At 40.6% G+C, this 22,099-nt stretch overlaps 1 protein-coding gene across 2 annotated transcripts in view; it reads right to left on the reverse strand.

Moving 5' to 3' along the window:
* Window positions 1–22,099, reverse strand: part of col9a1c (collagen, type IX, alpha 1c) — a 33,264-nt gene that overhangs the window by 855 nt on the left and 10,310 nt on the right. The window contains exons 5-37 of one of the 2 annotated variants that reach the window (XM_032581001.1): window positions 20,633–21,029; window positions 20,140–20,220; window positions 18,408–18,425; window positions 15,071–15,160; window positions 14,951–14,986; window positions 13,714–13,785; window positions 13,389–13,433; window positions 13,252–13,287; window positions 13,143–13,166; window positions 12,982–13,035; window positions 10,832–10,903; window positions 9,329–9,367; window positions 9,092–9,148; window positions 7,489–7,542; window positions 7,352–7,405; window positions 7,201–7,254; window positions 7,081–7,134; window positions 6,949–7,002; window positions 6,802–6,855; window positions 6,665–6,718; window positions 5,806–5,859; window positions 5,169–5,213; window positions 4,965–5,018; window positions 4,815–4,868; window positions 4,520–4,573; window positions 3,677–3,748; window positions 3,547–3,582; window positions 3,419–3,463; window positions 3,300–3,332; window positions 2,908–3,054; window positions 1,674–1,728; window positions 1,389–1,583; window positions 806–892 (exon numbers count right to left, since the gene is read on the reverse strand). In XM_032581001.1, coding sequence (XP_032436892.1) covers window positions 806–892; window positions 1,389–1,583; window positions 1,674–1,728; window positions 2,908–3,054; window positions 3,300–3,332; window positions 3,419–3,463; window positions 3,547–3,582; window positions 3,677–3,748; window positions 4,520–4,573; window positions 4,815–4,868; window positions 4,965–5,018; window positions 5,169–5,213; window positions 5,806–5,859; window positions 6,665–6,718; window positions 6,802–6,855; window positions 6,949–7,002; window positions 7,081–7,134; window positions 7,201–7,254; window positions 7,352–7,405; window positions 7,489–7,542; window positions 9,092–9,148; window positions 9,329–9,367; window positions 10,832–10,903; window positions 12,982–13,035; window positions 13,143–13,166; window positions 13,252–13,287; window positions 13,389–13,433; window positions 13,714–13,785; window positions 14,951–14,986; window positions 15,071–15,160; window positions 18,408–18,425; window positions 20,140–20,220; window positions 20,633–21,029 — 2,330 coding nt within the window. The remainder of the gene's footprint in view (window positions 1–805; window positions 893–1,388; window positions 1,584–1,673; window positions 1,729–2,907; window positions 3,055–3,299; window positions 3,333–3,418; window positions 3,464–3,546; window positions 3,583–3,676; window positions 3,749–4,519; window positions 4,574–4,814; window positions 4,869–4,964; window positions 5,019–5,168; window positions 5,214–5,805; window positions 5,860–6,664; window positions 6,719–6,801; window positions 6,856–6,948; window positions 7,003–7,080; window positions 7,135–7,200; window positions 7,255–7,351; window positions 7,406–7,488; window positions 7,543–9,091; window positions 9,149–9,328; window positions 9,368–10,831; window positions 10,904–12,981; window positions 13,036–13,142; window positions 13,167–13,251; window positions 13,288–13,388; window positions 13,434–13,713; window positions 13,786–14,950; window positions 14,987–15,070; window positions 15,161–18,407; window positions 18,426–20,139; window positions 20,221–20,632; window positions 21,030–22,099) is intronic. The other variant, XM_032581002.1, reaches the window with a different exon arrangement.

Consider the following 22,099-nt stretch of genomic DNA (forward strand, 5'->3'; position numbering starts at 1 on the left):
TCTTTGGCTCATTTAAAGGTGCAGTGTGTGATTTTACTTATTGAAAAATATGTTTTTACATATTTGTTGAAGCTGTCATTACGTTGTGACAATATAGTATGAGGCAGACAATCTATGAAAAAAAATGGAGCTCCCTGTGCTAACTATATAAAAACGTTTGTAAAAGAATGTTTATCATTTTTTAATTTATATTTTTATAAAAATATTTTTATATATTTGCTACTTTATTATATGAATGAACTGCAGCTATATTATATTCATAAAATATTACCTTTGTTTTTTTTTTTGTTTTCTCTCTGACCTCTATCTGTGGCAGGGGCCTCAAACACTCCGGCCCCCCGCCTCAGTAAATCTGGTCTAGAACCACCTCCACTTTTGGGGTGACAGCTTTGTACATCTTTGAAGAGAATATCTCTAGTTTAGTCTGTTCCATGTCTGGAGTTAAATTACACAAAGTTGGACTCTGCTTAATATTTGGGTGACTTCCGAAACCATTTGGTTGTACTGGACTTTATTTAGGGCATCACAGTACAGAGGGTTTCAATTTAAAAAACGTTGAAACCCAGGCATTGTTTCAGTTCCACGTTACTTTATGCACCTTCATACTGCTGATCTACCAACAACAAAAACACAATCAATATGCAATGAGTATGTTTTAGTACCTTTGACAGGTAAATTACACAAAGCTGGACTCTGTTTAAACCTTATTTCAAAAATAAGGTTTAACATTTTTAAACATCTTGCACCATCTCAGCAGCACTGTTTCATTGAGTGACACAGTTTTCTGTCAAGAAACCAGTCTCACCTGGTACACCTGGTACTCCTGGACTTCCTTTGGTTCCCACTCCATCCTCTCCCTTGTCTCCTTTGTCTCCCTTTTGCCCAGCTTCACCTGCAGAGTGGAGCAACACTTAGATTAGATGACACAAAAAAGCCTAAGTTGATCAAGTGGACGGGTAGCTGACTTTGATGAAGTCAACCAGCACCCATTGGACGACAAAACACTGTTTGAGTTTAAGGTCCGTACTATGGAGACTTGACCTGGGCTGGAGGACAGACATGGAAAAACTCTACTATTACTCTTTGTTGTATTTCCTCTGAACAAGATTTCTTTATGTAGCTTATTAACTATATAATAAGCTACATCTTTATGTAGCTTATTATGTTTTGCTTTATCAAAGTACAAGGGGTCTTTTTAAGAAATTCCCATTTGGTGTAGTTCTCAAAGGTAACCAGAGCATTAGAAGCAAAGATGGAAAGAAAGAGAATTGAGGAGAATGTGGATTTACCACAGCAGGAACTGTGCTGGTAAACGGTAAGAGACCTGAATGTGTCTTAGTAGTTCATTGTACAAGATGAGAAGGATGGGTTGTGAATTCTGCACTGACCTTTCGTTCCAGGTGCACCTGGAAGGCCAAAGAAGCCTGGGTGACCTTTTGGACCCGTCGGACCTGGAACGCCTGCTGCCCCCGCAGCCCCAGCTGGTCCCGGCGGTCCTGCAGGTCCAGCTGGTCCGGGTGCACCAGGAGCACTGAGGGCTGCTGGCCTCCTCAAGAGCTCTTTCATAAACTCCTCTAATTGTTCTACACGGACAAAGAATAAATGGTTCACCTTCTTCATCTGTTAATTACAGGATATTTATTTTATGCAGGTAAGAAATGAACAAATCCCACCTTCAACGACTGCTGAGCACATTTCTCGAAGCTTTTCATCACCCACTTTCGGGCCCTGTGAAATGAAGCGACCAGTGGTGAGTTTAACCAAAGATTTTCAATTAACCTTATGTTTGTGTTGCAGAGACATTCACAAGTCAGGTTTCAAGTCTTTTGCCCCAATTCAGAGGTAAGTCTAAATTCTAATTTGAGAAGATGCTCTTGGGTCAGAATACCAGACATTGGTACATTGGTACCACCCTCTGCTAAGGACAGGGTGTTAGACAGGAAGCTCCAACCTGTCATGGAAGCACAGGGTCAGTTCTGTTCTGGCCATTGAACTATGGACCAGATAATTTCCCTCACTGAACTGCTGAGGGGATCATGGGAGTTTTTTGGTTCTGGTGACATACGTCCAAGTACCTTGAGTCATTTTTAAGGGTTGCAGCCGAAGATGTATGGAACTCCTGATTTGGTTTTAAGGGCTATCCGATCCTTGCATATACAAAACTAGAGTTTTATTTGCATTCTCACAAAATCAACCAGTCCCTGTTGAGAGTTGGAATCTACCGGGGTCTGGTCGGTTCCTCTTTGGGGTGCTCTTTAACATGATTTCAGGCCGTACTCATCGAGAGAAGAGTGTCGGGTTAAGAACTTCAACTTCTCAGGGTTTGCTTTATAGCAGACGATGAGTTTATGTTGGTGTCTGAAAACACATAGGAGACCATTCATGCACTGGAGTGGCCCAGAGCCAGTTAGCTCCTGCAAGTCTTGGATCAAAGCTCCTTGCAGGACCATGGACCTGGAGATGACCTTTTCCAAGTCCACGGATAGGAGGTTTGGGGCCTAGTAGTGTGTTTGCTGTTTGAGAAAGTTAAAAAGCTACATTCTCAATTTATTGATCTAGGTACGTTCTGACCTGGCAGTGGCCTCAAACTCCTGTCCTCACCTTTCATTTTACTACATTTTATTTTATTACCTGTTAGTTTACCACCTTCTCTTTACCAGCTGTTATTTTATCAGCTTGTATTTGATTTAAAAATCTCTCTTTAGTGTAGAGAATCACAAATATATGACAAGCAATGCACTTGTAGAAAACTTTACAATACCTACAGCAACATCTATCCGCCATCAAACGCGCTGTTTGATTGGAATATCTTGTCCCTTTATTTATCTATTTATTTAAAAATGTATGAAAGAACTTAGCTCTTGAAGATTAAAAAATCAGTAACTATAAGTTGTATAAATGACTTACAGGTAACCCTCTGGGACCTGGCGGTCCTGGAATGCCCGGATCTCCCTCCAGTCCTCGTGCTCCCATAGGACCCGTAACACCCTCATGTCCCGGCTGACCGGGTCTCCCCTCGGCTCCTGTGGCGCCTCTTTGACCTTTTTCCCCGCGCTGGTGTGGAAACATAAAGCCGTAAGTCAGCTGTACTTCTGAAAGCAGTAAATGTTATTGCCTTTAAGGTAAGATTGTTCCTTTTACTATAAACCAGTCTGCTTTCCATAGACGGTATAACATCAGTAAAAGGACTTTGGAATGTTGTAAATGTTTGACTGTTAAACATTGCAATTATTGGGTAAATTCATTCCATATCAAAAGCTCACCAGGTAACATTTTCATTAAACATTAATTCTACTCACCTCTCCTTTGATGCCAGTAACACCCGGAGGGCCCTGAAACACACCCAAACACAAAGTCTTCTTTTAGTTCCCAACAGCATCTACAGTGAACATCTATTAAAAATGTATCTGGATAATACCTGATCTCCCTTTACACCAGGGTCTCCTGCTGTACCTGGGTCACCCTGTTTTGAAAAGGCCACATGATGAACGTGAAACTAAATACCAGAAAGAGCATTCACAGAGACTATATCGTAATGGCCCTTACCTGACTTCCTTTTGGCCCTACTGGCCCAGTTGGTCCCTAGAAAATAAAATCCAAGTGATAATGTGCAGCTGAATGCGCTTCTGTTCAGGATTTTTGGAGTACCTCAAAGAAAGATTGTTGTTTCTCCTACCTGGTCACCTTTGTACCCCGTATGACCTTTGAACCCTTTGGCTCCAGTGGCACCTTTATCTCCTTTGACACCCTGGTAAATTAAAATTCAGAATAACTGTACAGGAAACATACGGTATGGGATGAGTGATAGGATCCATTTAGAAGACAATAGTGCTTTCGTACTAATTAAAAGTGTAACTAAGCTACATTACCAGTATTTCACACACAGCACAGTTCTATTAAACAAATTAGAAAATTATTACAATGTTTGTTTCTTCAACTCAATTCACTATTTGGAATGTATACTGTATCAAGATATGTATTTACAGAGAACTAGCTTGATAGATAGTAATGAGCTAGCTAGGTGTATAGTGAGCTAGCCTAGCTAGATATTGAGCTAGCTAGCTAGATAGTCTCCCACTATCTAGCTAGCTAGGTAGTGAGCTAGCTAGCTAGCCAAGATAGTGAATTAACTAGCTAGTCGAGATAGTGAGCTAGCTATTGAGCTAGTTAGCTAGGGAACTAACTAACTAGATAGATAGATAGATAGATAGATAGATAGATAGATAGATAGATAGATAGATAGATAGATAGATAGATAGATAGATAGATAGATCATTTTACTTTATAATATTCTGAAGACTGGCAGTATTGTTACAGGCAGATACGAATTGACATTTGGTACAATATTACAAACAGTTCCATTTCATACCTCCAAAAGCTAATTCTGAAAACTAAGGTATGGGGAAGGGGTGAAAATGACCAGCGTTCAAACTGTTATCATTGTGTTGATGTCTACACAATGTAGCAGCAAAAACACACCGTCACCTAAAGAGATGGTCTGAAATGACACCCGTCTCACCTGAATTCCTTGTGGACCTGCAACCCCCACTGGCCCTTGTTTTCCTGTTTCGCCCTGCGTTTCGAAACACAACTCAACTGTTATCTGCACTTCACAAATCCTTTTAGCATTACTGATAGGAAATAGAACAGAATGGAATTGTGTGGAACAGAATAAATCCCTATTGTCCAACACACTGGACAATTGCTTTTGGCTCAAAAACTTAATAAACTTGAAGTATGCATAAAAATGAGCAATTTTAACCTATTGGGGAAACTGAAAAACATGAAATGAACAGGGGAGAAAGAAAACCCACAGTGGATCCTTTGTCTCCTGGTTTCCCATCCGCTCCGTCTTTTCCAGGCCCCCCCTGCAACAAAACAAAGAATCAGTTTGCAGACATAAAATAATAGATGAATAAATCTGTTTCCATATTTAGTCTGTTATAATTAACACTGTTTCTCACAGTTTTTCCTGGAAGTCCAACTGGCCCCATGGGTCCCTCAGAACCGGTCTCGCCCTAAGTCCACAGTAGAAATGACTCCGAGTTAGCCTGACATACTCTCTCTTCTGTTAGCTAAAACCTCAAGGACGAGTTTGGATGGCGTGGTAAGTATGAAATTCTGGTTGCGATAACACGCTTTATGAAAAAGATGATTAATTCATTTACCTTTTCTCCAGAGGGTCCAGCTACTCCCTGTTTCCCTGGCAACCCCTAAGATCAAGACATTGTACAAAAAGAAATTTCACTTGTTTAGTCTTGTCTCGATGGGAACAAACATCAGCTGCATTTCCATTACAAATGTGCACAAAACTTTGATATTCCACTAATGTGGAACAAGCACAATTTTGCAATTGCAGCGTTTCCATTAAGTGAGCAACTAAAATCACACATTAATAAGTTTGTTCACATGATAGGTCATGATGAAAGTGAATTTTCAGCACCGTGTAAATCGCTGTATTTCATAAAAAGCTAACGGAGACACTTTTTTTTTTTTTTTAACATCAGACGAATCACGTGGTCACAACCGGCAGAAAAGACGACAAAAATGACAGGAAGTGGTTGGAGTGTAGGTTTTTACCCTCTGGCATATGTTTACAAGCAGATAATTACATCTATTATAATGCCTGTGCCCATAAAATGGCAGGGTTATGAAATGATGCCGAAAAAACACTGCAGTGAAGAAACGCATATAGAACCTATTCATAATTACCACGAGCTTTGAAAGTAACACCATCCTCAAACGTTGGATTAAAATCAGAAACTATATGGCGATGAAAACAAAATGTAATGAATGTTTACTCACTGGTATACCAACAATCCCTCTAAGACCAACGTCTCCTGGTGCGCCAGGCTCTCCCTGTTGAAAACATCAGCAAGTACCAATGAGCATTTAGTCGATCACTTTACATGAAGGCTCTGGACATCTCTATTGAAATGTTTGAATCGTATCATTTCGAGTTTCAGAATTGCTTAACAGTTGCTGTCTCTTATTTTGGTATGTAGGTCAGACCTATGTATATGTTTATTGGGATCAAAGGAGCAAAACTTTAAGAGTTATATTATGCTAAAGTCCTGCTGAGTCTTTTTTTTACTTTTATGAACGTTTTCCAATATGTTCAAGGCTCAGTCAGCTGAATTACTCAAAAGACTCCTTCCGCCCATGTGAGTTTCTTCAAGCATTTGGAATGCAAAGGTGAGTGAATCATAACTGGTGCAGACAAAGCATCTATCTAAGTAATATTAAGTATCATATTTATGCTGTAATTTTTTACAGTATTTGGATAAAACTCAAATTTTGTAGCAATATCACATGTACATATGAACACAATGGTGGTTGTGTGTTTTTATTTGCGGTATGTAAACATCTGGTTTAAGCTGCGTAGAAATTGAATAAACAATTTGTGTGACGGGGAGATTTAACAACTAAAAGGGTCTGATGAGTTCACTGGTTCGTCCTCAAACATGAAACACTGATTTCCCTCTAAAATGAAACCTTTTGGAAAGAAAGTGGAAAAGTAAATGTTTACGACTGAGGAAAAGGTGGCTGTATCTCCTAAAATGAAAGTCTTTTTTTGGGCGGGGGGTCAAAATGTGATGCATGGATTACACCAACGATAGTTCTGCTTCAGCGTATGCAAAACAGGTATCTAGACTTCAGATACCTTGGTGCCGTTATCTCCAGGAAGTCCATCCATCCCGTCTCCACCAGGCTCGCCCTGTGGTGCCATGACAGGTCAGTAAGAAATATGAATTAAAATGACCAAGCTGAACAAATAGACTCAAATATTAACATACTTACAACTTCTCCCTTTTCTCCTTTGACACCAGCCTGTCCTTGAGGTCCCACAGCTCCCTTAATGAAATATTTAAATATCAAACTTTTTTTTTTTTACCCTTTCAGACAGTTTTTTTTTTCTTTTTCTCTGAGCTAAACTTCAGGACTCACATTGTCGCCCTTCGGCCCTGGCACCCCCTGCCGCCCTCGGACCCCTTCCACACCCTGAAAACAGAGACCCGTCAGCTACAGATGTTGACCTTTCACGTCTTACAGGAGGTGACAGGAGGTCAGAATGCCTACAGGAGCTCCGGGTGGGCCGGTGGGTCCGGGGACACCGTTGTAGCCAGGAGCACCCTGTGAAAAGATGGGAGTCAGGTCACATCGATGGAGACAAATCTGAGTCATCAGCTACAAACCCACTCTGTCTCCTTTTTCTCCGGGGGTCCCTGGGGCTCCAAATGGTCCTCTTTGCCCCTAAAACAACAAATAGTTACATCGTTAGTCTGCTGTGTATAATTTCATGATATTATTACATTATATCATGATATATTTTTCAATATTTTTTCCCTACATCATCTCCCATGCGACCTGGCGGACCCTGAGGACCTGTTTCTCCAGTTTGACCCTTTAAAAATAAAATGATAATTAAACTACAACAGCACTAGACTTACATGAAGTCGTTTATACAAACAGTTATTCACGTCGTACCTTCTCTCCAGGCTCTCCGTCTTTTCCAGGCTCACCTGGGAGTCCTTTGTGTCCCTAAAGGAAAAAAAAAGGAAAGGCAGAATTATTTATTAAGAAAATACGTTTTTTTAAATCAACCTGAAGAACGAAATGCCCACGAGGCTGCAGTCATGTCGATGATTCTTGAAAAAGTCCAATAAGGTAGAAATGATTTCCTTATGGATCACCCATCAATCTAAAACTGTCTACTGGTGGACCGACTGATCAAAGAGAGTGCAGGAATCATCAAAATCATGAGGATTTATTGACCGGCGCATACATGGGCTTGATTAGCGGCGCTAGGACCATCCTTCTAAAACAGTGTGCAGTTGACTCTTCACTTCAGTCATCTGTCACCAACTGATTGATAGTTGTACAAATGAAATAGGCGGACCAATGATTAGATGTTTGGGTGAGTAGAAGCCGGGTCAGTTTCTGATACCATCCTACAAGGCATTGGAGGAAAATAAATATTTGTGTGCCAAAATAAGCTGAATTTCTGTTACAAATCCTCGTCTATGTTCTGCTAATGTGGGGGGGGGGGACATACAATTTCATGATTTCCATTATATAAGAAACAAAATTAAAATAACATGAATTAGCTTGTTTAAGTCATTACAAGTCATGGCAGAGTCGGATGTAAACAGTTACATGAGATGTATTCATACACTAATCATCTATCAGCCAATCAGAGGAGACGTCAGCTTCTTATTGAGGCGACAAGCCCTGCCTACTTTGGAGTGGCTACGTATGCGCCGCTTTGGGGAAACAGTAGTCGGTGATTTTACAGAAGAGTTTTGGATTCAACACAACTTTTGATGAACTGTGATGCTGTGACAGATCTGCTGGAACAAACCATAATCCTCCTAGCCAAATAATTGGCTGGTCTCACTTTATCGTTTTTTTGGCCACATAGCATTTCAAGTTCAATTATGGAATAAAGTATACATACAGTTTCACACCATGTTTAAAGTGGGAATGTCTGCTTCACCTTTTTTTTTATTTTCTATATTGTCTTTTTTTTTCTTTTTTAGTTGGAAAAAAACCCCAACCACTTCCTATCGTCTTCTTCGTTGTTTCTGTCAGTAGTAACATCCGGCTGTTGATATTGTGACTCTCGTGATGAGAACAAAGTGTTTCCATGCGGCTGGAAGAACACCTCAGCTTAGCACAAAAACTTTTTATTGAAAAAATGTCCGGTTTTTTTTCTAAATGTTTCCATTAGGCAAATTTATTTTTCGTATTTCTAATTTGTGCAATTTTATGGTTACTGGAAATGCAGCTACATACAATATACTACATGGAATAAACCTCTGGCCTGGCGGGGGCGCTTGTGACCAAACGATCTGATCTGAATCGGATGTGGACTTAGTTTGACCTTGTGAACTGGACTCATTAGTTGGTAAAGTGATCATTTGTTGTAAATTGATGAAACTGCATAAACAAGCTGAATCGCACTGGATCGTTTTGACTAAAACTGTATTAAACTGAATTGAGTTGTGCTGCACAAAATCACTGCATCATTTCTGAGAAGGAAACCATTTTAAATGCTTCCGTCCTGTTTGACCTTCTTAACCTTCCTCACCTTCATCCCTGGCACTCCATGCAGTCCCTGAGGTCCAGCAGGACAGGCGGCAGGACACTGTAAACACAGAGAGAGAGAGAGAGAGAGAGAGAGAGAGAGAGAGACGGGTTTCTGTCACAAAGCTGCACATCCACTTCCACTGCAGTGACTCATCCTGATGGAAGATATGCTGCCACCACTCTAATTGTCATGCATCCAGGAACCATTTGGCTGTGTGTTAGACAGTGAGACACTCACAGCTTCCCCACTCCCCTCACTGTTGGCACCGGGCGGTCCCTAGAAGACAGCAGAGCGACATCTAGAGCGGCCTCAGTTCTCATGAGCACACCACATGAAACCCCAACGGGAACGTGTGAAAAGGAAACACTGCATGCAACATCCTAACATCCTGACACACAAAGACGGTTCACGTCTTCCTAAAGACGTGAACCAATTATTTAAAGAAGGAAGACAGATTATTATTTATTATTATTATTAGAGCACCAGTTAAAGGTAAACGGTCTGTCAACCTTGGCTGGGTAAAGAACTTCCTACAGTACAGAATGAGTTGGTTTGTATTTGTGATGCTAAGTTTCAGGCTAAAACTTTCACCAAACCAAAACATTTCAGATCAGGTAGGGATTTTAATAACTGGACATATTTATTTGTGACTGCCTTATTATGCTTGCAATAGGCTATGAATGAAAATGCATGGCCTTTTCTACGGAGCCTTTTAAGGGACATGGCAATTTGTTTTCTTCTGCGTTCCTTCGCAATAAGTTTGCATTCCCTCACTGTGTGTACATTCAGTGTGTGTACATTCAGTGTGTGTACATTCAGTGTGTGTACATCCAGTGTGTGTACATCCTGTGCGTGTACATTCAGTGTGTGTACATCCAGTGTGTGTACATCCAGTGTGTGTACATTCAGTGTGTGTACATTCAGTGTGTGTACATCCTGTGCGTGTACATTCAGTGTGTGTACATCCTGTGTGTGTACATCCAGTGTGTGTACATTCAGTGTGTGTACATCCTGTGTGTGTACATCCTGTGTGTGTACATTCAGTGTGTGTACATCCAGTGTGTGTACATCCAGTGTGTGTACATCCAGTGTGTGTACATTCAGTGTGTGTACATTCAGTGTGTGTACATCCAGTGTGTGTACATCCTGTGTGTGTACATCCAGTGTGTGTACATTCCCTCACAAAACATCTGTTTCCTTGCAATACTTTTGTTAGCTTACTGTTCTATGTGTTCTCTTGCCCTATGTTTTGTCGTCCCTCACAATACTTTTGCCCGTTTTCACTGAGGCTGTTTAAAGTTGTACACACGTGTCCAATTTTAAATGTACATTTGTCACTGCGACTGTAAAACAGACCAGGTGTATTTGAACATAGTTGAGAACATAGTTTTTACTGCCAGTGAGTGTGATACCTTTGTGAGGTAACGCAAAAGAAAAAAAAAATTCCCCATGTCCCTTACAGGGCTCCGTACTTTTGACTTTTCACAGAACACAAACAACATGTACTCTCTCTCAAAATCTCCTAATTAAACCGTTGTTGTTGTTGTTGTTGTTTTTAGCAACTTTAGCAGCCCGATTGCCCTACACAGTCAGCCAAGGTTGACAATCAGCATTTATAATCCCAAATTAGAAGTAAGGAAGGTTGAAAAGAAAAATCCAACACAATAAATCTAAAATATGTCAGCTGGAAAACAGGATTATTTGATGCAAAACCCGACATGGGTTAGATTTGGTTCTTACCACAGGCCCCGGTGGACCAGGGGGCCCAGGAAGCCCTGGAGTGCCAATGCCCCCTCTGGGTCCAGGTGGGCCCTGCAGTTTCCAACCAAACATGGTGAGGAAAAAAAAATCATAACATGTCAACAACAACAAAAAACTTTTTTTGCTGTACTGTCAACAAGATAATGTCGCAAATTCTGGTCAGAAGTTAATCTGACCAACTGAACTGGTCTGACTTTTTGTTTCTTTTTTTCTTATTTGCCATGCAGCTGAAATGTGCTGCATAAATTAACTTGAACAGTTTTTTGTTTTGTTTTTTACCCCTCCAGGGGTCTTTTTGTGGGCTCTAGTGTCCTTTATATGATAGTAGGCTGACAGGAAACGGGGAAAGACATGCGGCAAATGTCGTCGGGTCCGGGAGTCGAACCCCCGACGGCTGCGTTGAGGACTCGAGGCCTCCAAACATGGGTCGCGCTAACCACTACGCCACCACGGCAGGCCCCGACTTGAACAGTTTTAACTTGTTTTATATTCTACCGACAGGTGACAAATACACTGCCTGGCCAAAAAAAAAGTCGCCACCTGGATTTAACTAAGCAAATAGGTACAAGCCTCCTATTGGATAAGTACTGCATAGGCGATTATCTTTCAGCTGGCAACAAGTTATTTAACCCCAGCTGATGCAATGAGTAACTCCTCATTTCTTAAACAACCATGGCAAAAGACACATCCTGTGGTCGTGGAAAAGACGTTAGTCTGTTTAAGAAGGGTCAAATCATTGGCATGCATCAAGCAGAGAAAACATCTAAGGAGATTGCAGAAACTACTAGAATTGGGTTAAGAACTGTCCAACGCATCATTAAAAACTGGAAGGATGGTGGGGAACCATCGTCTTCCAGGAAGAAATGTGGTCGGAAAAAAATCCTGAATGATCGTGATCGGCGATTACTTAAACGTTTGGTCAAATCAAATCGAAGAAAAGCAACAGCAGAACTCAGGAGTATGTTTAATTGTGAACGCAAAAGCATTTCCACACGCACAATGCGAAGGGAACTCAAGGGGTTGGGATTGAACAGCTGTGTAGCCGTAAGAAAACCTCTAATCAGTAAGGCTAACCAGAAAAAAAGGCTTCAGTTTGCTAGGGAGCATAAAGATTGGACTCTGGAGGAATGGAAGAGGGTCATGTGGTCTGATGAGTCCAGATTTACCCTGTTCCAGAGTGATGGGCGCATCAGGGTAAGAAGAGAGGCAGGTGAAGTGATGCACCCATCATGCCTAGTGCCTACTGTACAAGCCTGTGGGGGCAGTGCTATGATCTGGGGTTGCTGCAGTTGGTCAGGTCTAGGTTCAGCAACATTGTGTGCCCAAAGAATGAGGTCAGCTGACTACCTGAATATACTGAATGACCAGGTTATTCCATCAATGGATTTTGTCTTCCCAAATGGAACGGGCATATTCCAAGATGACAATGCCAGGATTCATGGGGCTCACATTGTGAAAGAGTGGTTCAGGGAGCATGAGACATCTTTTTCACACATGGATTGGCCACCACAGAGTCCAGACCTTAACCCCATTGAGAATCTTTGGGATGTGCTGGAGAAGGCTTTGCGCAGTGGTCAGACTCTCCCATCATCAATACAAGATCTTGGTGAAAGATTAATGCAACACTGGATGGAAATAAATCTTGTGACACTGCAGAAGCTTATTGAAACAATGCCACAGCGAATGCAGGCTGTAATCAAAGCTAAAGGCGGTCCAACAAAATATTAGAGAGTGTGACCATTTTTTGGTGGCGACTTTTTTTTTGGCCAGGCAGTGTATAATAGAAAAAGTTTGTATGGTGTCTCTAACTGTTCTGTCTTTCTTTATTTTTTTTAAATCTATCCCAGTGAACTGCAAGTGGATTTATATGGTTAAAAAAAATGGGTAAATATTAAATTAAGCATTTCCCTGGTCATTCCTTTGAGATGTAGTCCAAACCGGCAGTCTGGACCATAACCCTAATGTTTCTATGTCTACTCTGTTAGGGTTAGGCCTGAAACGACTTTGTCAGGTTTGTAAACCTACAACTTGGTCACTTGGTCAGACAGAGTAAAGTCTGAGGATGAAACAGTCAGGTTAGGACTAACATGGATTTTGTTCACAAGATACAATTAGAGTGAAAATCTGACCTCAGGTCCGATGTTTCCTTCATCTCCTGGGGTTCCTGGCTTTCCTGGTTGACCCTGAAAACACATCAGGTAACGCAAAGGAACCGCTACTAGAAAGATACGAAGATGTAATCTCAAATTAGGTTTCATGACTGGACTGAAATGATAAACTGAATACGTACGGCGGGTCCTTCGCTTGCTGGGCCCTGTGGAAGATGAGAACACAAAGAAGTCATAATGGAGATCCACAGTGTGTAAGCTCTGAACACGGGTCAAGTGTTTCCCACTTACAGGAGGACCTGGGGGTCCGGGAAAGCCAGGCAGACCCTACAAATAAACCAATGAGGAATCAGCAACTCTGTACAAAAAAAATTAAACTCAATGTTTTTCTTCTAATTGATGTTTAGATGATTTAATTGCTGACTCACTCTTTCTCCTACAGCTCCTCTGGGACCCAGTGGACCAATAGGGCCCTGCAGACGGCAAAAAGAAAACACACACATCAATATTGCTGTTCCTTTCACTGCGCCGTACCACACACTCTCACTCACACATTCTGCACACGCAAAAACCAGAAAAAGACGTTCCACTCCTCCCGAGTTTTAGACAAACGTGATCTGGAGTCTAAAGTAAGAAACTTCTTTACTGCTGAGTTTCACTACTTTCATTTGATCCCACACAGAGAGAAGAATCCAGACAGGTACATGAAGTGAGGGGGTGTGTGTGTGAGTGTGGAGTGTGTGTGTTTCTTACAGGAGATCCTGGAAGACCGGGGAGGCCTCTCTGTCCTGGAAGACCGATCTCCCCCTTCTCCCCTTTGCTGCCCTGGCAAACAGAGAGAACAAGGATAAAAACAGCGCTATCTGCTTCCTGCATCTGCCGGCACCGTTGCTAAGATACAGAAAGGCAGAGCTGGTAAACATTTAATCAATGGAAGGTGGGGTGTGCTCGGTTTGTAGGAGCTCATGCTGATGGAGTCTTATGCTGATAACAGTACCGGTTATTTTTATTCACACACGCTGAATTTGAAATAAGAGAAGCTATGAAAATGTGCATCCAGGCAAACACACACAGCATAAACACACAATCTTACCAAGTATTTTTGGTCAAATTTCTACATGCAAATATCTTAGGACACTTGAGATGAGACTAAACTAACTTAAAACATAACTTTTCAGTAAGACATAGGAGCTTGTTCTAAGTCAATAATGCCTTAATGTGAATAAAATCTACAGATTTTTTTTCCCACTTATAAGACATTTTCCCATGTTGCATCCATTTTTGTTCAAAATAAGTGGAAACAAACACATTCAGCGTTCACTTCAGTGAAACTTAATAATCTCAGTAGACATGTTGTCTGCATAGATCAAACAGTACTAAGTCTAAGTCAACTTTTGAACTCAAAGGGCAGTATTATGTTTTCTAGGCACATAGTATCATTTTATAGCACAATCAAGTAACTTGAGTTGTTATAAAAATACTGTATATATAAAATAAAAAGAAAGACTTAAAAGAAATCTGACTTTGTTAATTTAACACCTTGAAATTGGGTCTCTGTATCTTTAAGAAACTCCTGCTCTTTCTAAAAGAGGAAGTCATCGCGACATGGCTCCTCTATTAACTTTAGCAACATTTTTACCAGCTTTGCTCCTATAATGAGCTACTTCGGTTAGGAACTCATTTAGTAGTGACAAGGTGTTTGGTTTGTATTTGTGTCTGCATAAACAATAATTTTTATCCTAAATATATTCCATGGACATACAAAAAGAGATCTTTTAGGAGAGTAGCATCATGGCTAGCCTGACAAGGAAACCACCTGATGAAAAAATTTCTGCTTGAAAAATATGCTCACGAACGTTCTAATAGCTTAGGGGAAAAAATGCAATGTGAACAGTTTTTCTGAGGTGTTTTGTCAAACATACGCAAAGATGCGTGAATAGCCCTCAAGAAAAGAATTTTGTCAATAAACAATTTTATACTCTGGACTTACAGCAGCACCTGGAATCCCTGGAGTCCCTGGAAAACCCTGGAGGGACAAAGACATGGTCAGAAAAAACATGGGAGGACATGTCCTCTGAATAATGTCTCGACACAAGGAAGACATGCTTACATCTCTTCCATCCCTGCCACTTTCTCCTGGGGCCCCTCGGGGCCCCTCGGGGCCAGAGGGACCTGGTGGACCTTGAAGAGATTTGTCAGGCTGAGAGGAAAAAAAGAATAGTCTGAAAATGTGTCACAAGGGCAACTGTTACTTTAGTTATTAAGTTAAAAAAAAAAAATAATAAAAAAAAAAATATATATATGTATGTGTGTGTCTCAAATCAGTTTGAAGTGATCAATAAACGAGAAACAATTGGGTAGTTTTTACTAACCGTGTGCCATATTTCACTGCTTTTAAATTGCTTTCTATTGTTTTACATGTATTAATTAGTTTTATTTTGTAACCAGGTTGCTGTGTATTGCAGACTTCTGCCCAGGTCCCTCTTGAAAATGAGATCTAGATCTCAACGGGGTTTACCTGGTTAAATAAAGGAAATAAATAAATAAAATAAAATATTTATTAAATCTAATAGAAAGAAATGATTGAATTGTATGAAACTCTTAGAAATGTATTAAATAGCTCCATTGTTAGGGAATCAAATGTTGCTGTTTTGTTAAAGCTCATCAATTATGGTTTAGGTCATTATTAATATCTGCTTTGAGTTTTAGGTTCTTTGTTAGGTTTAGTAGAGCTACCTTGTTAGGTTTAAGGAAGAGTTTAGTACAGTCCACAATACAGCGTTAAAAACAAGCATCCACCATGTTGCTTCGTCTTCTACGCCGACATTTTCCCCCTGAGTTCAACCAACTGGTAGCTGGAGAGACGGACTAACACTGGGAGGAAAGGAGCTCCAGCGATTTGTGAAACTGGTGTCAAATGATTTCGTTTTTGTGCAGCAAAAACTTTCCTTTGTGCCCCTTTCATTTTGAAAGATATTAGCAAATGTTCCCAGAGGTCACCAAAGGTCAATCAGCCAGTTCACATTTACAAAATCAAACAAAACATGGCGTCAATCGACATCGTGCTACATTTCTTTTTGTTTGTGCCGCCATCAATAAAGATTTATTATTATCTTTAAATTGCTAGCGGCACACACACACAAAAAAACAGTTGACTGGCACGGTATTTTTATTTTTATGTTGTAAAGGTGGGCTCGCTGGTTGACCTTTGGTGACCCCTGGAAACAACTATCAACGTCTTCAAAATGATAGCAACACAAAGGAAAATGTTTGACACCAATTTCGTTTCAGTTGAAGCAGCTGGACGGGGTGGGGGAGTCAGACTTCACTCAGGTGTCCTATCCACATGTTTGGACTAAAGTTTAGGGTTGCTAGATAAAATTCTTTTCTTCCAACGAAAAAAAGTTGTGGTTTAAGGATTGCTCCAAATATTAGTTGACTTTGTCACAAACCTTTGAGAGGAAAACTTAAGATAAATAGGGATTACAGAAACACAGTGAGTCCAAGCGTACATCCAAAACCTACTTGTGCCATATTTAAGTTTAAAATTAAATCTGTGATTTCTTAAAGGTCCACTGTTATGCAAAATTCACTTTTTCCATGTTTCTGTGCTTCCATTTAGCTACCTCGTGCTAACTAGCAACCCCTAGCCATGGCCAGGCCCTCACCTGGCAACCCAAGTGGAGCTCCTCCCACTTTGTTACAAAATAAGCTAAATATGTTCCGCTATGGATACTGGAAAAGGAAAATGTTTTGCTGTCGGCATTTTCTCCCAATCACAGAGAACACAGCTGAGTGCCGTGGCTTCCTTTTATTTTTGCTTGCAGTGTCTTTGCAATACAGCCACAGAAAGTTGCAGTTTAGAAAGGAGTCCTCTGAAAACAGAACATGGCAGGATTTACTAAAAGACTTGGACTGAAAGAAGGTTCTGCTGCTACTGTTTGTCACAAATCTGCAGATAATGGCCATGGAAGTACATATTCATGTTTTATGTTTTATGTGTCGTTCAGCTGAACCTGATTCGTCATTTAGCATAAGCTAACGCTGAACAATAGCTGCTAACCACTAGTCCTCTGTCTGAGCTGTTATCTACAATGTCTGCGCATTTATTGTTATATTTTTAGTTTTTAATGTCGAAAGAGGTGTTTCTCGTCTAACCTCGCAAATATACATTTTAAAAAAGGGCCGTATTTGCCAAAAACAAAACAAAAAATAGTTTTCTCCCGATATCCTGCTGGACATCACAGCACGGCACGCAGCCCAGAAGAGAAGCAGAATCTCCAGATTTTGAATTAATAACGATATAAACATGAGTCAGATCCGCAGTGTTTTTTAATCCTTTGCTGGTTATTGCTGGCTTGATGGTTGTTCAGGAGGCTCCACTTCTTCTTCTGTGTCCGCTTTGGGGTCGCAGATGTATGTTTGTACCACTGAGCTTCTGTTTGTAGCTATTTTCACGTGTCTGACGTGCATAGCTGTCAGGCTTTGGATTGGAGAATACAGGGAATTTACGGTGGGAAAGGGACGGTCGTCTCCCGGCCAAAACGGGAGACTTGACAAGAGAGATGCTAACGGAAACGCTGAGCTAGGAGGGCGTGGCCAGCAGCATCTTATTTGCATAATGGTGACGTAGCCCTAAAACTTCGCATTACTAAATGAGCTCAAAACAGACGGAACTGAATGAGTGAAATTTAAATATCTGAGAATAATTTTGTGTAGTAAATGTAACGAATGTGTTTTGTACAACTCACAGACCTATGCCATAGCTTAAAGAAAGCGTAGTAGTGGACCTTTAAGAATTTTGTGGACTGGAGATTTCCTCACTATAACTGATAGATGTGGGGAACTTTTAAGACCCTGATAGAACTTAAGTCAACATATTGTCACCTTCCTAAAATAATGGCCATTTTTTTGCCTTTTCAAAAGTGATCCCCCCCCCCAGTTATTTTATGGCAATAAAAAAGGGGTGATGTCTTGCAAAAAAATCACTTTTGGCAAAAAAATGACGTAGGCCATTGTTTTAGGAAAGTGACAATGTATGATACTGATAGATTCCCATTAAATAAGACTGAATGCTAAAATTGAGTCAAAAGGTGCTCCAGAAACACTTTTCCAACCAGGTTGTTGCATTTTTATTATTTTTTCTTCTATAAATGTGTAAAACAGAAATATCTCATTATGGTCTCGTTTTTACCTGCCACTTTAACAGGGGTGTGTATACCTTTAAGAGCTGCTTCCACCTTATGTCAGCTCATTAAAAATATTTACAAGTTATGCTATCATCAGATTATATTAAAGGTGAGTAATGCTGAAACAGAGAGGCACCAAATTGAAAAAACAAGGCGATTAGGCAACCATAGCACCAAAAAGAAAACAAAAACAAAACAAAACAGCTGACCGGTTTTAAATCCCAAGCAAAAAGAAGGAAGTGTAGAAAAAATAAATACCTCAGCATTGGCAAACATCTGCAGAAGCAAGAGAAATCAGATAAAAGGAAAGTTAGTCGAAGAAGTCCATCACCTTCACCAAAGTGTCAGCAGAAGCGCATGTGTTCATATTCATAGTGGTGAGTAATAATTATCATGCTGTCGTTTAAAAACACCAAAGGCTACATCTACAATCCCCATGTTAGCCTGAAAGCTAGCAGAGCGCGTCTGGACTGGTCGTTTTGGTCTATTAAGGCTGCAGTCATTTACATTTATGTGTGACAGAATAAAATGGATTTATGGCCGTCCTGATTCATAATGCCGCAGACGTGATGAAATGTGAGACGGCAGAGTGGCATTTTCACTGCGAGCTACGTCAGTGTATAGGAAGCAGACATCTTAATAGCTGTTCTTTATCCACAGAGAAATAAAAGATATCATTATTTAATCATAAATGTCATAAACGCTATATTGCTTTGTGTGTGTGTGTGTGGGTGTGGGTGTCCGCACATGTGTGTGTTTGTGTCTTTTGAGGACGCTACTGAAATAAAAAAATGAAATTCTCAAATGGTACATAATTGAAACTATATTTATGATGACATTTATCTTCATCTATGATCGAGATGATGGAGGGGAGAGAGAGGTGGAGCAGCAAATTATTGCATTTTCAAGTTGTTCATCTGATTTGTGATCCTTAAGAGATGAAGTGTAATTCATCAGATCGGCATCCTGAGGGTCGTAATCTCAAGTCGGAATTTCTTGTTTGATAATAATTAAACACAACGACCCTCAAAGACGGAGGTTTTTAACAAACCTAGTCTTTCAATGCAATGTCATAATATAGTAGATGTATTTGCTAGAGCTAAAGTATTTTTATTTGAATTGCTGTCTACTTGTATCCCAATAAATCAGGGATACACATCTAATTTTCTAAACTTTACATGTTGCTATAGTGCTTGAAAGCACAATGAGGAGGGCGATTTTAATATTAGCTTGTGTTTCTAATCACTGTTAGCAAATCTTAGCTGTAAGATTTACAACTTGTAAATCTTACTGGTTTTCTGAATTGTAACTGGAATGGAATTACAGTGCATACACTTATTAGAATGAAAAATAACATGAATGACAATGATTTTGGACTTGAACTGGATTTGAATTATGTGTTTTGGGTCAAAATAATGAAACATGAAATAACTTCATTAAATTTTAGAAACTATAATTGGTTGTATAAGTTTTGGAATAATTGTGGAATTTCTCCAATCTATATAGCTAAATGTAAGGTTTAGTTACAGTAGTCCAGGCATTCCAGAAAAAAAAAAAACATCCAGTTTGAGTAAGCTCTACCTTTTTTAACCAGAAGTGGTCATCTATCTTGGATTCAAATTTTGACTTTGTGGTCGAATGAAAAGCAGCACAATGCTAGTAAGCTAACGCTGACATTTGGATTAGAGCTAAATTTGTTCTTGGCAGGTCAGCTTAGGTCCACTTTTCAAAAATAATGAGATGCAAAAAGTTTTCTTTACTGATATTGAAAGGGTGATCTTGTACTCATCCATAAAGATACATCTTTACTTCTGACTATGTCCCAGAGTCAGGTTTGAACTTTACAACTAGCATTGTGTCACAAGTCTCTACGCGATCACTTTCAACCTCTGCATCTTGTAGAACTGAGAATCTTTATCTCCACCTGACTGTTGCCGGTGCTGCCTGTGTGAGTGTGGAGCTGAGCAGACCTGAGTCCTTGTTACCGTACCTCGGCGGCAGGAAGCTCATTGCAGCTCTCTCTCTGGGCTCTCTTTGGATCGCAGTGGATTAACATCCACTGGAGCTCAAACTGAAAAAAACAACAACAAAAAAACAAAAACCAAAGATGTTAATGTTACAGAATGTCCAAAGTTAGATGACAGGTAATTTTGTAACGATAAAGAAGGGTAATGAGATCATTCATAATGATGGTTATTTCTTTTCAGTTCAGAATCGGTAGTCTTTTGTTGAGGGACTCCTGATTTCCTACTCATGCAGTTCTTGGCAGGGATTAAGTTATTTCCCTCCATTTCTACTGTCTGGAACCCAGCTGAGCAGTTTTGCTGTGACAGCAGCACTTTAGAAATTATAGCACAGCTCAGCTTGCACATAAAGCTGAATGCATTTGTTCACAGAAAGAGCCGTTTTCCTGACAATGCTTGAGAGCGGAGCCAGGGCACTCGATTAGACGCAGCGCGCATTGGTCTCCGTCTGGGGCTTACCACAACAGAGGCATCAGGGTCAGCATCCAGCCTGCCAATAAGCGTGTCTCCTTCTGTGTTGATGGGTCCTTTGCCCTTGATGGGTTTCTGATCCACAGGTTGGCAGTCCACATACAGCGTGACCTGGTCGCGCTCGACGCCGATCATCACCTTGTGCCACTTGGTGTTGAAGAGGACGGACAGGCCGGGGAAGGTGACGGTCTGCAGGTTCCCATCCGCGCCCATCAGGAAGTACTCCAGGGCCTGCTGGTCACCGTTTAGCCTGAGGCCAGCCTGCTTGTGGCCGTCTTCGTCCACTATTTGCCAGACGTTCCACACCTTGCTGACCGTGTTCTTGATCATGCGAAAGGTGGTCATGAAGGAGTACTCATCCGGGAAACCCCGAGGAAAGTTAAGCCTGCAGATCGAGGTGAAGAGATCAAGAGACAGTCGCTGGGTTTCCCTTAACCATGTAATTGCGCAATTTGACATTTTGAAAATAAATTTGGTTAATGGGAACAAGCCAATTTCAAATAAAACTTGTTTTTCAATCAGAAGTTTTGGCGCTATGATGAGGGGGGACTATTTTTTGACCATACCAAAATTGATTTATTTTGCAAAGCTGCAATAGAAACACTTTTTTTGCATCACACGAGGCAACATCTGGTGATCAACAACCAGATGTTGCCTCTGGTGGAAACCACAAAGAACAAAATGACAGGAAGTAGTAGGAGGATGATGGCGCTGCATGATTTTTAATGACTTTTCGAGGTAACACACATATTCACATGTTTTTAATTGTGTTTCTTATTAAATGGGTACACTACAATTGCAAAATAGTTTGACATTAGCAGAATATTTACAAAGTTTTGCACACATTTGTAATGGAAATGCACCTGGAGACTTTTTTTAATGAATGGTACTCAAAGGTACCCGGTGGTGTCACAACTCACAAAGTCTTTAATGTCAGCATAAATTCATGACCTCAAAACGAGTACATCTCAGCAAAACTACCAAGCACAAGACTTTGATCCAAATAACTTTGAGCCCTGTCATCTCTGTCTTTGAGATTCAAAGAAAAGTTAGAAATAGAGCGTTGGTGTTTAAATCAGTCACATCATGCAGACCTGGTTAACAGTCAGGAACTCTTGTGTTTTTGACAAGCCAACTTCTCAGAAGGTGGTAAATTTATGAATGGCCACTGCAACTGAACTTCTGCTGAGTCATAAATGAACGAGGCGAGGCAATAAAAGAAGGGGTTTCCTGTAGCCTAATAAAATGAATGAAAACTTCTCTACCAACTGTTGCCTCAGGTCAGAAAGTCTGGAAGCATACGGGGCTTCTTACCCCGCAGTCGATGAGAGAAGGAGAACAGTCTAAGCTAAGGAGGCATTGCCTGTACCACTACACTTTGCGGCGAATAACGATGAGGTATTTGCATTCAAGGCACCGGGCCTGAGTGGCATTGGTGAGGGGTGCCAGTGACTT

Source organism: Xiphophorus hellerii, chromosome 13 (genome assembly GCF_003331165.1).
Source record: "Xiphophorus hellerii strain 12219 chromosome 13, Xiphophorus_hellerii-4.1, whole genome shotgun sequence".
Taxonomy (NCBI): domain Eukaryota; kingdom Metazoa; phylum Chordata; class Actinopteri; order Cyprinodontiformes; family Poeciliidae; genus Xiphophorus; species Xiphophorus hellerii.